The 14480-nt window shown below is 40.0% G+C and overlaps 2 protein-coding genes across 14 annotated transcripts in view; one reads left to right on the top strand and one right to left on the bottom strand.

The window, feature by feature from the left end:
• Window positions 1-14480, bottom strand: part of dock7 (dedicator of cytokinesis 7) — a 42657-nt gene that overhangs the window by 20815 nt on the left and 7362 nt on the right. For all 13 annotated transcript variants that reach the window (XM_027290034.1, XM_019265253.2, XM_019265255.2 and 10 more), the window contains exons 9-20: window positions 14277-14426; window positions 13706-13786; window positions 13403-13565; window positions 12359-12501; window positions 12136-12229; window positions 11816-11978; window positions 4051-4168; window positions 3781-3851; window positions 2098-2236; window positions 1808-1909; window positions 1373-1459; window positions 342-573 (exon numbers count right to left, since the gene is read on the bottom strand). In XM_027290034.1, the coding sequence (XP_027145835.1) occupies window positions 342-573; window positions 1373-1459; window positions 1808-1909; window positions 2098-2236; window positions 3781-3851; window positions 4051-4168; window positions 11816-11978; window positions 12136-12229; window positions 12359-12501; window positions 13403-13565; window positions 13706-13786; window positions 14277-14426 (1543 nt within the window). The remainder of the gene's footprint in view (window positions 1-341; window positions 574-1372; window positions 1460-1807; window positions 1910-2097; window positions 2237-3780; window positions 3852-4050; window positions 4169-11815; window positions 11979-12135; window positions 12230-12358; window positions 12502-13402; window positions 13566-13705; window positions 13787-14276; window positions 14427-14480) is intronic.
• On the top strand, window positions 6481-10428 carry angptl3 (angiopoietin-like 3). Its single transcript, XM_010730936.3, has 7 exons — window positions 6481-7365; window positions 7795-7905; window positions 8049-8160; window positions 8257-8370; window positions 8618-8713; window positions 9090-9362; window positions 9527-10428. Exons 1-7 carry the CDS (start codon window positions 6835-6837, stop codon window positions 9709-9711), a joined length of 1422 nt encoding a protein of 473 aa, XP_010729238.2. The 5' UTR covers window positions 6481-6834; the 3' UTR covers window positions 9712-10428.

Genomic DNA, 14480 nt, shown 5'->3' with positions numbered 1-14480 from the left:
AAGTTTTTTTTAGACTACGATTTTAAACTATGAATTTTGCATGTCATCATCATAATTTTAGACACACCCCAAATTCATTTTGTATCCATATAAATGTGGTTGCAGAGTTTCACAGAGTGAGCAAGTTTTTATCAAATAACTCTGTTACCATGACATGACCAAATTTAGGAAAATCTTAAACCTTAAATGACGTTCATCATCTCTGTAAACAAAAACAAAAAAATAGTACAGTTGATACCCAACTGTACTAAATTGTACTGAATTGATTTTAAATTGAATTATCTTCAAGCTAAAATCAATGTCTGATCTCTGTTGTTTTTTTAAGTTAAATGTAATCATACCTATCTGCCCAGCAATGACTGGCGGCCGCACTACAAGCAGCACCAACTTGTCGAGTAGAAGGTGAAGGAATCGAACCACCGGCTCCAGCTGCGAAGAGTTGAGCGCTGCGATGCTCGTCTTGAGCTCGGCCTCGAGGTTATTCTCCATGATGCGCATGTCTCCTATCCTGACTGGAAACATGTGTTCGTCCAGAGCGTGTACCAAGGCAAAGAACTTATCCAGGTACTGGTCCTGGATAGGTAGAGTGGTGGGGGTGCATAGCAAATGAGAGAGAGAAAGTTTATTGGCGAAACAAATGCAAGACGTTGCACAAAAGGGGACAGAAAAGCACATGGATGGTAAAGGAATAGAAGATAAGAGAGAGATGATGATGATGGATAGAGAGAAGAGAAAAACATGAGTGTTAAAGGGAGAGAAAGGGGGAGAGGACCCGACAAACAAAAGTAAGCTTGGATCTTCTCGTCTGTAAGTTGGCTCACCAAGTGGAAACCACAAAACGAACTTTACTACAAGAACGCCGTAGAATCCAGCAAGTCTAATCTGCGCTAGGAGCAGTGATTTATGAGCACATTAGTCTCAGTTAGGCTCCTAGGGACCACAGTCAAGCCCTTTACACCCCAGCCGACACAGAGATGGAGTAGACTCCAGTAAATTACTGGCGAGGCGAGCTTCACCCCGCTAATGAACTGGTACTAGGGAGGAATTACTGTCTAAATGTGAAAACACTGTGTGTTTGTTTCTCTTTACTGTAACTGAAGTTTTAAACAAGATCCTGTGCGCAATGTTTACGAAAATGATTAGGTGGCAATTGATAATAAAATAGTAATAACACTGTTCTTCCCTAAAAAGCAGGTCATTTTGATAATATACGGTTTTCATTTTCTGGGAGCATGAGCAGCACCCTCTGCTCAAACATATACTGACATGGGACTAACCTATCAGGGAAGATGAATCAGGAGGATGAGAGCTGATGATAACAATCGCTAACCACCCCCAAACACTGTTAGACTACTGTATACAGTACTGTTACCTGTGTGTGAATGGTTGAAACAGTCACCACTTCCACATTGAATACTCCTCGATGGTTGTCCACCCACTTCATCCCTGGGAGAGGAACCTGGTGTACAATAATACCAAAGTCATTCTGTGCTACATTGGCAAAATGAACATTTAAGAAGCAGTGAAGATAAACGAAAAGCCAGTGTGTGTGGAAAGTTTTAAGACTGTTCCAAAGCCTTTTTATACCATCTCAACCTTTTTTTATTACAAAAGGTTCTCCTGGACTGCCTGACAACATGCTGCAGCAAAATATATTCCTCAAAAACAAAGCCCAACTGTCAACCTAAGTTGTCTGCAGCACACTGCACTCAGCACTCTTTACTGTTTACCAAATTCATATATTTGAATTAACTAATTCGTACTTATTCATAAACATTTGTATTCTTTAAAAATATCTGTGCCTTACGTCTGGTGAGAGAACAGAGTAGGATTGTGGTGGTTTTTCCAGAGACACAGGCAGACAGAAGTGTCCTGTTCGCAGACGTCCATTCTGCAGCATGGGGATCCACTAGAGGGAGAAGGGGAGAAAATTAGATCAAAAGAGGAGACATAGAACAAAAAAAAAAAAGATTTTTCATTTGGCACACATTCTAAATGAAGTATGGTCTCCTTAAGGCTTCAAATGTTCACTACTACTGTTACCTACAACCACAGCAACATCCTGTGTGGTTATTGTAGCTTGTGACTGTTACCTACCGTGTATCCCACAGGGGTCTCCAGTGGTGTGTTCTGCTTCTGCTGACAGCTAACGTGGTAAAATGTGAAGAGAATGTGGTGGTGGTCGGACAGGGAGGCAGGCAGCTTGATCTTGACCTCATCGTGGAAGTCAGGGGATCTGTTCACAGCAAGTAGTAACAATAATGTAAAACTATTCGACAACAAGCTGCTTTATATTGATGGATGAATTGATCGATTAGGAGAGAGAGACAGCCAAAATAGATTAGTTTCCAAACTATGCAGACATATATTAAATAATGTGGTTCAGGCGGTCATCTCAAGGGCATTCCACTTAAACTTACAGTTCTAATTATGTCCACATTGACTATGGATCTCACATGGCCTGATGGCTATGGGACTATGAATATGTTTCACTTTAGACAAAGCTAATGGGTAACAGTTAAATTGTTGTCTATTATATGTCTTTTTTTTTTTTCTTTTTTTTTACAATCAAGGCTATAATGGTGCCACTGCTTTTGTTCTGATTGCCTGCTCTGTGCTCAATGGGGAATAAGTCATAAATACCTATCAGGTCCTCCCACTAGGCTTGTATGAGACTCATCCTGGAAACCATTGAGAGTGGCTTGCTAATTGCCTCTTTAGGATTCTAGGTAGAATTATACATACTAGCTACAGACCTACATATCAGTACATTTTCATCTGTGCATGTACAAATATGCAACTTAATTAAAATCTCCATATATTGCGTTGCAGACAAAGTATATTTATAACATGGCGATCTTTGTCTCAAGACAGAGCAGGGGTTTATAGTGGAAATCAAGTGATCTAAAAAGAAAGAACACATCATAATTCACTTCACTTTATAGTCCCACAGGAGGATATTCGGTCTGTAGGCCAATGCCCAGAAACAAACAACACACCCACAACTACAGCAAGCCAATCAACAAACCCACTATGATCGCCTCAAGCTTGGAAATAAACCAAAACTGCTTAAAAAAGGGTCACAAAAGGTCCCCCATTTCTCATGGGAACAAACATTTGGGTTTTGGACCTAGGAAAAGAAAAACCAAGGCGGAACAACACTAAGAGCAACTTTCATGAAAGTGGAAAAGTTAATGGGTTATTGGTTAAGAGTACAAAAGCAGAATACTGTTTACTGCAGATAACATTTTGTTATAATAGAGTTGTTTTCCTTCATATGTTCCTTCACAAGGTTTGACAAGTGAAATATTGTACCATTTCTGAGTGAAATGCAGACTGTAATTGACCATTACCTATAAGCACTTCTAAGGGCTGGATCAAGTCCTGATGCATGATTGTCCTAGTCACAGTGCTACATTATTCACAGGTTGATTAATTTTCGCCTTCAAGGTGTGACCCTTGGGTGACAAATGACAAACCACTGGATGTCGTAAAAAACACCTAAAGTGGTGATAAAATATGAGCGACCCCTCAGCTCTTGTGTAGAGATGGAACAAACTTGTGCCAAGGACACAACTTGACAATATCTAGAAGGTTAACTCAAACTATTCTTAAACTAGAAGGGCACTCGGAGAGCGCAAACCTCTTTTGATTCAATACTGATGTTTAAGGTGGCTATTACGTTGTTTGTCCTGTCACACCAGGCACACCATTTTCTTTCCCTTCAGCGCTCTATAGACACTTGTCCAACCAAAAGACACTCAAAGACAAAGAACTTACCTGTTATGGTACACGACAGCTGTATAGGCTTCTTTAGCGAAATCTGCACAGCTGGACTTCCCAAATATCACCTGGGGATACAAAAAATGGTTGTTTTCGATGGTCATGAAGCCATGTTGTGTACTGTATTTACGCAGCGCATATTTGGTAGCATGCACACAGCTGTAGAATAATATAATGCTGTCACATTGCACAGCTTTGCCATACAACCACACTTAGTTAGAACTAAGATGGCTGTGTTTTTTCTGATAACATCTCATCATTGCATACCGGCATTGCATTGTTGGGGTCCTCTCCGTTCATAAATTGCACTTTGACTGTGATGTTGCGGGCAGACCCTTGGCGGTTAGCAAAGTTAAGACTCTGAGGGTTCACATATAGCAGATTCCTAAAAGACAAACATGGAGACGGACACACAGAGAAGAAAAGGTACATCATAAATTCAGTTACTTAAGAAATAAGAGATAGGGAAGGGAGGGAGGGGGGCACAGTAGGAAGTGCAAATTAACCCGAGATCAGCTGACAAACCGCAATGACGTAGTCAAGTCTGTGGGGGATGGCCCCACAGAGACCACAGCTGGAACCACAACTAACAAGGAAGCGTGGGAATCTTTCTGGTCTGATGATTAGATATTTTACTCATTCCCTTCTTCTTTACCCCCCAACTAGCATGTCCCAGCATTTATAATGGAAGCTTTAAAGTGGGTTTTGAATAGAAAACAGACACCAAGATAACTTTATTGTGGCAGATGTGGGATACCCATACAAGCACAAAATGCCATATCACTGATTAGTCAGTACTTCACATTAACTTCAGAAGGTTAATCAGTACACATGATTACTGTGAATGCATACTCTACAGGTCTCCCAGCATTCTCCAAACTTTCAGAAGACAGCTACCTACTTCCCAATTCTGAGCCCAGAGGCTACATAAGGGGACAAAGTCACTTTTTTAGGCAACCCTTCTTCTCATCTTCAGTTCACATATTCCTCTAAATCAAAATCTAAAATCTATCCCTAAATTCAGTTCAAGTTAACCCTTCCTTGGTCAATACAGCCGTAACATGTTTCTTGACAGTTTAAGTGAAACTAAGTATGAACAAGTTCTTTCACTCTCAAAAAGGCCTCATCTCACAAAATAATGACACACACAGCCAGTTAGGTGCTCCGATAGTGTGTGAACGTGACTTTTCTGTAACCTTGCGATAAACAAAGGATGGGGCGGTGGTGAGAAGGTATCCACACCATCCAACCATGGAACAAAGGACTGACACACAGCCCGTTATCAGAGCAGTCCTCTCAACCAGAGGTCAACGCAAGAGGTTATCAGTGCCCAGAAATACAATTGCTACAAAATCAGGACTGATAGTACGCATGATAATCATCAGTATAGCTACAGATATATTAGTATGGCAATTAAAATTAAAACATACATAGCAGTGGATAATGGACATCCCATTATTACTACTGTCTGATGAGATTGTTTGTACTTTGTCAAATGAAAATTCATCTGCAAATTTGAACTTTGGCATGAACATCGCAGCTTAACAGAGAAAGACCCCTGCAAACCATGTTAAGTTCACACCCTTAACTCTCTTGCTGTTAAGCCAAGCTGCTAACCACTGAGCTGGCATGAAGGATACTGAATATCATTACCAGCTTTATGCTGATCAAGCAAATTCCTTGCACATTTACACATTTACATCTGTCTGTGGTCTTTTTTTTTTTTTTTTTTTTTTTCCATAGGACCCTTTCGTTCTGCCCTGTTCATATATAAAAAGGTGGCAGCCCTTCATTTCTGAGAAATTAGGTAATCCATCCACATAACCGCAAATTACTAGAGAAAGCTCATTAAGACGACTGGGTGGTATTTTAAGGTGCACTCTAACAGCCAGAGTGCTAAAATGTTTCCATTTTAAAGCAAAGATAACCAGAGGCGATGGGCCAAATATCCTTGTAGTGCCTGCTCCGCTGGCCAATGAAAATATATTTTACAATACAACAATAATAAATAGTAAAATACCATTAAACAGTTCCAATATATACCTGCCAGTTTGAACAAGAAACAGTGCCGAAAGTATAAATATTTATATTCCAATTAAATACTAAACCAAGTAATTTCACTGATTAGTTTCTCATTCTTATCTGGCTGAAGGTGGACATATTTCACCAACATTGCAAGTCTGCTTAAACAACTTACTAAGAATTTGCCATAAATATTGTTTTTTACGACAGGACAGGAATGATCCTTTTAAAGCTGCAAGCTAATCAGTAAACTATATATTCCCCATTTCATGTCTGGTGGCACTGAAAAATATCACACAGGGCATGACAAACTTGAAAAAAAATGACAAGGCTGAGCAATAAAGCCGAGATGATGAGTACACACTGTCCAAACTCTCCAACATCATTCATGGCCAGAAGCTCAACCCTGGCACAGATGACAGGATCACTCGCCTCCCACCGCAAAGAGAGAAGAAGGAGGGAGAGCGAGAAAGAGAGTCTGGTGCTAGGCTGATTCAGCAGGATGCTAAATCAAACCCAAGAGCATTAATTACACACAGCATTATCAATCAGAGCAAAGTGTGCGCAGGGTTATATGGTTTGAGATTGATCAGACTGACGATCCATCAAAAACCTGTGATGGCCATTGTTGGCTTTCTGCTGATCAGCTAAAGCTCTGCACCACAGATGGAGAACAGGGTAGGGTGTGGTATGGAGAGGGGATTGGGGTAAATGGGTAGTAGAGCAGGGGGGGGGCGTATATGTCATTTGCTCACTGCTGTGATTTGTTTGTTCGAGAGAGGGAGGGCTCGAGGGGGATTTGGGAGGAGGTAGGGTACAGAGCTAAAACATAGTAGGGTTTAATGATCAGCTAATCCCCCCTCCTCTACTGAAAGGGCAGTATATAACACAGGGCAGCCTGCTGCTCGCACATCATTTAAACAGCAAGGAAGTCTAGGTTATAGGCAGAGGGGGAGAAAACACTGTTGAGAGGAGCACAAAGTAGAGGAAAGTAAGAACAGTGAAACGCTTTCATTAGACAAGAAAGTCATGATGAAGCTGTTTTCCTTATTGCTGCTGCTAGCTAGTACCACTGCTGCTGTCCCTCTGGAATCATCAGGTAGAGAAGAGTTTCCCACCCTGCCCTCCCAGGCCTTTGCCACAGCACCAAACCCAACCGAAGCAAAGTCTCGCTTTGCCATGCTGGATGATGTTCGTCTTCTTGCAAACGGCCTACTTCAGCTAGGCCAGAGTTTACGAGAGTTTGTCCACAAGACCAAAACCCAAATCAACGACATTTTCCAAAAGTTGAACATTTTCGACCGCTCTTTTTACCAGCTCTCAGTGGTCACATCAGAGATCAAGGAGGAAGAGGAGGAGCTGAAGAAGACCACGAATTTCTTGAAGGCCAACAATGAGGAGATCAAGAACCTGTCGCTGGAAATCAACTCTAAGATCAACGGCATCCTGCAGGAGCGTACACAGCTGCAGAGCAAGGTGGGAAGCCTCGAAGAAAGGCTGAAGGGACTGTCGCAGAGTATTGTCCCTGTTGACCAGCTTAGTGAAATCACAACACTCAAGGTAAGCCATTGATAAATGCTGAAGCAATTTCTTTCTTTAAGACTGCATTAGTTAGTGGATATGTGCACATCAAAAAGAGAGCAAATAAAAACTGTTTCCCTCAAATAAACAACGGAAATATATTTAATACACTCTACAAAGTTGGGTAACATCAACCAACATGCCACTTGCTTGCTGACATTACACAAGAAGAGCACTAGCCCCAAGATAAGCATATCTGGCAAAATGTATCTTCATGATGAAATGATCTATTTCTGTAATAATTATTGATAAACAATATGTCAATCTGTTGCATTATCATTTCCATCTACAAATGGCCATTAGAATTGCACAAATGTGTACTGGCAGAAGGAAAGCGTATTTTTTTGTGTTATGTTGTTTGGCATGACTATGACTGGGAAAATAATGTTTGCATTATGGCATTTTCAGGAGGTGATTGACGCTCAAGAGAAAACTATCTCTGATCTGCTGAAAGCTGTGGGGGAGCAGCATGATCAGCTCAACAATCAAAAAATCATGATAAAAAATCTGGAGGAAAAGGTATACAATTAAATTGATATGATTTCACTAGATTTAGTCTAGAAAATTCTGCTTTACATGTGAAGAAAATATGAATATGGGGGGGGAAAGTCTGCTTTCTAGGGCTGACAACATAATTAATAATATTTTGCACTCTCTTGCAGATAAGCTATGACAGCTTTCAAGATACAGTTGATAAGCCAATGGATTCAGACTCTGCTGCTTCCGATATGTTTGAATATCTGACAGGAAACTCAACTGGCCTGGACACAAATGGTAAAATTATTTTAAAAAAGTGGTGCGAAATATGAAGGAGAATGCAAACAGAGAAATTTGGACATATTCATTTTGATTTTCTTCATTGCGTTTCAGACCTCCCTATGGATTGCAGTGAGGTGTTTAACAAAGGAGAGGCAAACAGTGGAATCTATGTAATCAAGCCAAACAAATCGGAGCCATTCAACGTATACTGTGAACTGGGAATAGGTGGGTGAGAGTACAGCAATCAGAGCTCTGAGTGACAGTATCAATAACCTGTTTATTTAGCAGCACTGACACAGGGAATCTGGTAAGGAACACAAATCAATAGGTTATCATCCAAAAGGGCAGACAGTGGGGTGGATATCCTATTCACATTATCTATGATAAAGAGATTTCCTGATCTTGTGTAAACATTTGCATGGCTTGCACAACAGAAACTTGATTTGAGATATGTTTCTAACCCATTATATAGATGGGGGTTCAACTGTCATCCAACGCAGGGTTGATGGTTCAGTGGATTTTGACCAGACGTTGAACAAGTACGAGAAAGGCTTTGGAGATCTGGAAAGTGAGTACTATTATCATTTGCCAAAACCATATGCAATTTGATTTAGACTTTTTCCTTAACCGTAGTAAACACACATTAGTCAATAATCCTCTTAAAGCATACTCAAACTTATATTACCAAGTACTTCCCGCAGGCTTTGTCATAGGAAATAGTAATTGTTACATATCAGACAGAAACCGGCAAACTGACTTCCTGTATTGTCTGAGTATACAAGTTTCTCTCACAACTATCTACAAAGCCTAATAAAATGGAACGAGAAAAACAACATAATAAAGTTGTGTGAGAGAAATTCTCAATATTATAAAAGAAAATTCTAGGATTTTCCTGTTTGAAATGAGTTAAATTAAGACTCCTGGTGCGTTGGTGTGTTTTGCAGAGGACTTCTGGTTGGGCTTGAAGAAGATCCACAGCTTAACACAGCAGGGAGTTTACATCATGCGTATTGATCTGGAGGACTGGAAGGAGGAGAAGCATTGGGTTGAATACCGTTTCTCACTGGAGGGTCCCTCCATGGACTACACCCTTCATGTCAGCCACTTTTCTGGTGACCTGCCTGATGCCATGGCCAACAACACTGGAAGGAGATTCTCAACAAAAGACAGCAAGAACGACAACCATCGAAACTCCAACTGCGCTCGCAGTTACACCGGTAAACAGTTTTACAGGCTGATACAGCAAAAGGAAGACCTATATCCTCACAACGGCCATAAACAAAATGCACTTGGTAGCATAAAAACAAAACAAAAAAAGTATTTTTGTAACAAACAACTTGTAAAGACCAGTATATAACTTATGTCTCTGACCCTTTGGCAGGTGGTTGGTGGTTCAATGGCTGTGGGGAAACAAACCTGAATGGAAGGTACTTGTGGTTGAAGGCAAAAGGACGCTCAATGAGAAGGAGAGTCATTCACTGGAAGCCTGGTACAGGGCCTTCATATTCCCTCAAGATGACCAAGATCACCATACGACCAGACCCTACTGCTAAAAGCCTCAACTGAACCCCGTTAGTCATGCCTTCTCGTTCCACAGAAATGAAGTAACACAGGCATTATTTATATCAACAACACCAAATTTAATTTATCTGCAACATTAGGCCAATTGCTTCCATACATCATTTTGTCAGAGGCTGGTGGTGACCAACAGATGACAGACAGGCCAGAAGAGTCACAAGCCAGAATATGCTGATCAGTCGCAATGGTGCAACCATGGCACACAGGTCATTAACCTATTGTTTCTGATCCAACAGGGACAGTAGAACTGTCATTATGCAACGTCTGCAATCACTTGCAAAATGGACATATTGATCCACATCAGTAACCTAATTCAGTGCTGGAGGCAAAATGTCACACTACTGCATAAGAAAAAAACTAAACTATTGCTTGGCTATGTTTTAAATGAGCTTAAATGAACGACAGCTTCCATGTTAGCTATTTAAACTGTATTTTATCTTTGTGATGTGAAACTGTTGCATGGTTCTGATGAGCTACTGGCACAAATAACAACAGATTATTACATAAAGCATGCAAACTATAAGTCAGGGCTCAAGAGAAACATCTGTACCATGTGTCCATAGAGGTATTTTCTTTTCAATGAAGGGCTTGTAATTTATGTCCTGGTATTTTACACTTAACACCGCTAGTTTTACAATCCACAAAGTGAGGCCAACCTTAGCAGTGAATTACAAAACAAAAGAGTATAAGAGAGTAAAAAAAAAAGAGAAAAAAATCCTTAGTTACTTAGTACACCAATGGTAATGTTTTTCCTTTGTTTGTTCTATGTTTTTTTTCTACTCTGTAAAGTATTTAAACCATCCTCATGCCATTATCTGATTTATCTTGGTACTGTTAGAGAAACACAATTTCCGTGTATTTCCTATGTTATTGAGTCATATTGACTCTTGTCTATTATTAAAACATAAATGACCTGTACTATAAACGTGCATCACACTAACACCTCAACCTGTCAAGTAGTTATGTGCTCTAACAAATCATATTTATGGAGTCAAAATAAAAATCATGACCAAATGAGTAACATGAGTACATTTTTTATATTGTGCTGATCTATAGATTTGTGTTAGATATTGACTTGGTATGACTTTAACGTAAGATCAAGTACAATTTAAAAGCATGTTCTCATAAATGTGCTTTACATGCTTCCATATTTCTATAATATGTATTGGTGGTTCAAAATATAAAACAATGTGTTATTGTGTTTATTTATTGCTTATAAAACATTGTTGCTTGATAAACTTTAGTAACCTGGTATCACTGTTAAGGTTCAATGAACTCAGAGTATATTTAACATTTATACATATTGATAAACAATATGTCAATACATATACATACATATACTTACAAAATAAATAAATGAATAGAGACATAAGAATATCAAACATTAGGACTTTAAATCAGAATAAAATGTAACTAAAAATGTAACATTGTGATTTCCTTTCACCCCAATTCCACCCCAGTTAATCTGCAATAGGAAAGTGACCGAGTTTTCTAAAGACAAATAAGGCAAATAGTAGTGGGAAGTCAGACCACGTCAGAAGAGATGTAAGATTAAAAGGACATTTGACCTTGACAGATGTGGACACTTACACGTGCACTGGACGTCACTGTGCAAAGCTTGAACAGATGTGTACTGATTTCGACAGGCTGAAGATGCGTTTAGGCTTAACTAAATGATCACTAAAATGTTACAAAAGGCTCACAAAGCCATGAATTTTCCTATATTGATCTATATTTTCTGACAAGAATCAATAAAACTCTCAATGTGACATCCCTCTGTAGTCCTTCAATCTAAATGCTTTCCAAAAAAAGCAGTCTGAACTATTGAAATGAAATATTTGGACAGATGTTGAGTCACATGTAAGCCAAAGGAGCTATGCCAGAATGACACAACTGTAATTACAAATAATTGTGTTACAAATTAATCAATTCAATCATTTATAATTGAAATAGTTAAAAACAGCTTGTATTTTTGCAACTGATTATTGATTATTGACTGATCATTTGGAAAGAAGGCTTCATCGTGACAAATGAATATAGTCTGCAGACAAATTTGCTGAAAAGATAAAAAATCCAAATGTTTGTTCTGTACCTGTATGTGGTGTTTGGCACGTAGACATCCCTGGCAGGGAACTCCAGGATCTCCCTGGTGGGGCGTACCCTGCTGTCTGGGTAAGGTTTAACCTGCAGTAGGTCAGGAGTCAAGCAATAGTGTGGGTTCTCTGGAGCTGGAGAAATGTCCAACTTCAACTGGGCTGTGGTGACAGTCACAGGAGACAGAATGGTAAGGGAGAGAGTGTACAAGGAGGTAAGGAAAGAGAGGAAGATATATATTTATTTGAAACACAAGTGGTTCATTTCTCTAAATCAAGTAATTCAAGAAATCAAAGCACGCTCAATCCATGTTTGTACCTGTGATGGGTCTGAGCCTCCTCAGCACTGAAGAAGGCCTTCTCATATCTGCTAGGAACTTGTACAAGTCTTCATCACTCAGTCTGTCACCCTCCTAAAACAGACATGTGCAACATATTAACTAAAAGAGCATCCCGATGAAGCTAGAGGACATATGCCTTTTTGTCAGTGGAAGTGCACAAAATACATATTATAGACAAGTGTGTAGCAAACAGCATGTGACCTGTTTGAAAAAGTTGGTGATGGTAAGTGTTGCAGGTCTAAAGCCTGTCAGACTGCATGATTCGTCTCCACTGGTAGTCCTCTCCAGGGAACGCCTCCCCATGATGCTTGAGTTCCTCCGTTCTGACCATGAGCCTTTTCTCTCTGCACGCAGGCAAAAAAAAAACAACATCATTTTAAAATGTTCAATTCTGTTCATTGACAAGCTTTTTCCTTTAGGCGATGCTACAGCAGGCTCAAGATTAATCCCACATTACCGTCCCATTTATCAGTTTATAAACATTTCTCTCATCTGCCAGGCCACAAAAAAGCATCCACCACAGTCAGCATCAAAGATACCATGTGAGGTCAAAGGTTAGACAAACACCAAAGGTCAACCTCAAAATAACTACAGATCAATTTGGCTGGACGCTTTGAAAGTTTTGCTCTTTGTTTAAATTTGTTGGTTTTAGATAAAGTATGTATCACCATGCCCATGAGCCTTATGCATGACTAAAGGATGTCTGTCACACTCTCTGTCCCCTCATAACTACATGTGACATTGAGAGGCAGTGAGTGGGTACAAGCATAAAAACGTTTTTTTTGCTTTCACACTGACTGCGACAATACAGTCAGCAGGGGTGTCTGCCAAAAAAAAGCAGTAAAGAAGTTGAGCCAGATCAAACGCACACTGCGGCCACCAATCAGATGCTCAGGCTTGTCAAACCCACCAAGGTCAGCCTGAAATGTCACTGAAACTGAGGCTATCCAGGCAGATTCACGGACTAAACTATGATAATCCAGCTGTCATGTTCTGATTTTGTTTATTTCATGTACCCAGCTTCAAAATCTGTGTCTGGAACCAGAATTTACACTCAGAAGTTTCTCTGGTTTGTGTCCAATAGTTTGAGAGGGGGAGAGTGAGCATTGGTTTAGAGACAGAGACATTGAATGAGAGTGAGGGAGTGCCGGCATCAAGAGAGTCAGTTAATCAGCGAAATAAAACATGATTTACTGATTGTTTAACAGCTTTTACAAATGGTTGTATTAAAAGGGAATGTCAGACCTGAGAGGCTCATCTCCAACTCCGTATCTCTCTCAAGACTGCCAGCACTGTTCACAATGTTCATCAGGTGGATGGCCGTCCAGGCGAAGGGCATGCGGTAGCGGCCAAGACGTTGACAAAACTGTTCTGACTGGCTCCGAAGCTTCTCCAGCTTCTCTTTATTCTACAACAAATATAGTGATTAAGTTGATTTATATATATAAAAATAACAGCTTTTAAATGATATTACTTCTTCATTCATTCAGCAGAACATGATTATGTATGGTGCAACGGATATGATGGCGTTGCTGTATGTGATCATACCTTTGCAGCATCTGACTCTTTGAAGACCATGTAGGGCTCGGCACACTCTCCAATATCACCCTGCTGCAGTACCTTTTCCAGCTGTGGACAAAACACACACTTTCAGTCACCACCCTCACACACACCAATATAACTGACCACACAGGATGAAGACTGACTGTCAAATAAAAGCCAATGAGTTGTTTGTAGCCTTTAAGTTATTAGTCTGGCATGTTTCCACAAGTCCATTTATATTTACAGGTGTTTTTAACAGCTCATGTAACATGCTTTGCTGCCATGACGGAATTAACACTGAATAAATAAATGTGTCAAAAACATCTCATGACGTCTATAATGCAGAAACAGATGGGGACTGAATCATCTGTTACTGTCACTTGTACAAGGCAACAAGGATGAGGACTCTTCTCCTTGGACTTGTAGCAGCTTGAAGAAACTTTCCCAACAAGACTAGTGTGAACGTGTTTTGTATCTTTTGTATCCATTTTCCAAAAACAGGTGTTTGTACAACCATACAAAATGGTATTATTACTCATTTATCTATTTGAAAAATACGACTTGACAACTGTCTGACCTTGATGACAAGGAAGACATCCTGTGATGGGTAGGTGATGGAGAATATGGCAGAGCGAGCCAGCGTGGAGATGGCTGCTGTCTGAATGTGAGGACGCAGCATCCCCTTCGTCTGCTCAGAGTTTAGGTCGAAGAAAAAGTTCTCTGATATCTGTGGGACACATCCAGACAGACATACGGGTCATTAGAACATGATCGTAACATA

The sequence above is a fragment of the Larimichthys crocea genome, chromosome XVII (genome assembly GCF_000972845.2).
Source record: "Larimichthys crocea isolate SSNF chromosome XVII, L_crocea_2.0, whole genome shotgun sequence".
In the NCBI taxonomy this organism is placed as follows: Eukaryota; Metazoa; Chordata; class Actinopteri; family Sciaenidae; genus Larimichthys; species Larimichthys crocea.
Note: the sequence above shows the minus strand (reverse complement) of the source record. Positions and strands in the feature narration are given on the sequence as shown.

Coding starts and splice junctions, on each gene's coding strand:
- angptl3 (XM_010730936.3), top strand. CDS start 6,835: ATGATGAAGCTGTTTTCCTTATTGCTGCTGCTAGCTAGTACCACTGCT. Junction 8,161..8,256: donor AACTGGCCTGGACACAAATG/GTAAAATTATTT, acceptor ATTGCGTTTCAG/ACCTCCCTATGGATTGCAGT. Junction 8,714..9,089: donor AGGCTTTGGAGATCTGGAAA/GTGAGTACTATT, acceptor TGTGTTTTGCAG/AGGACTTCTGGTTGGGCTTG.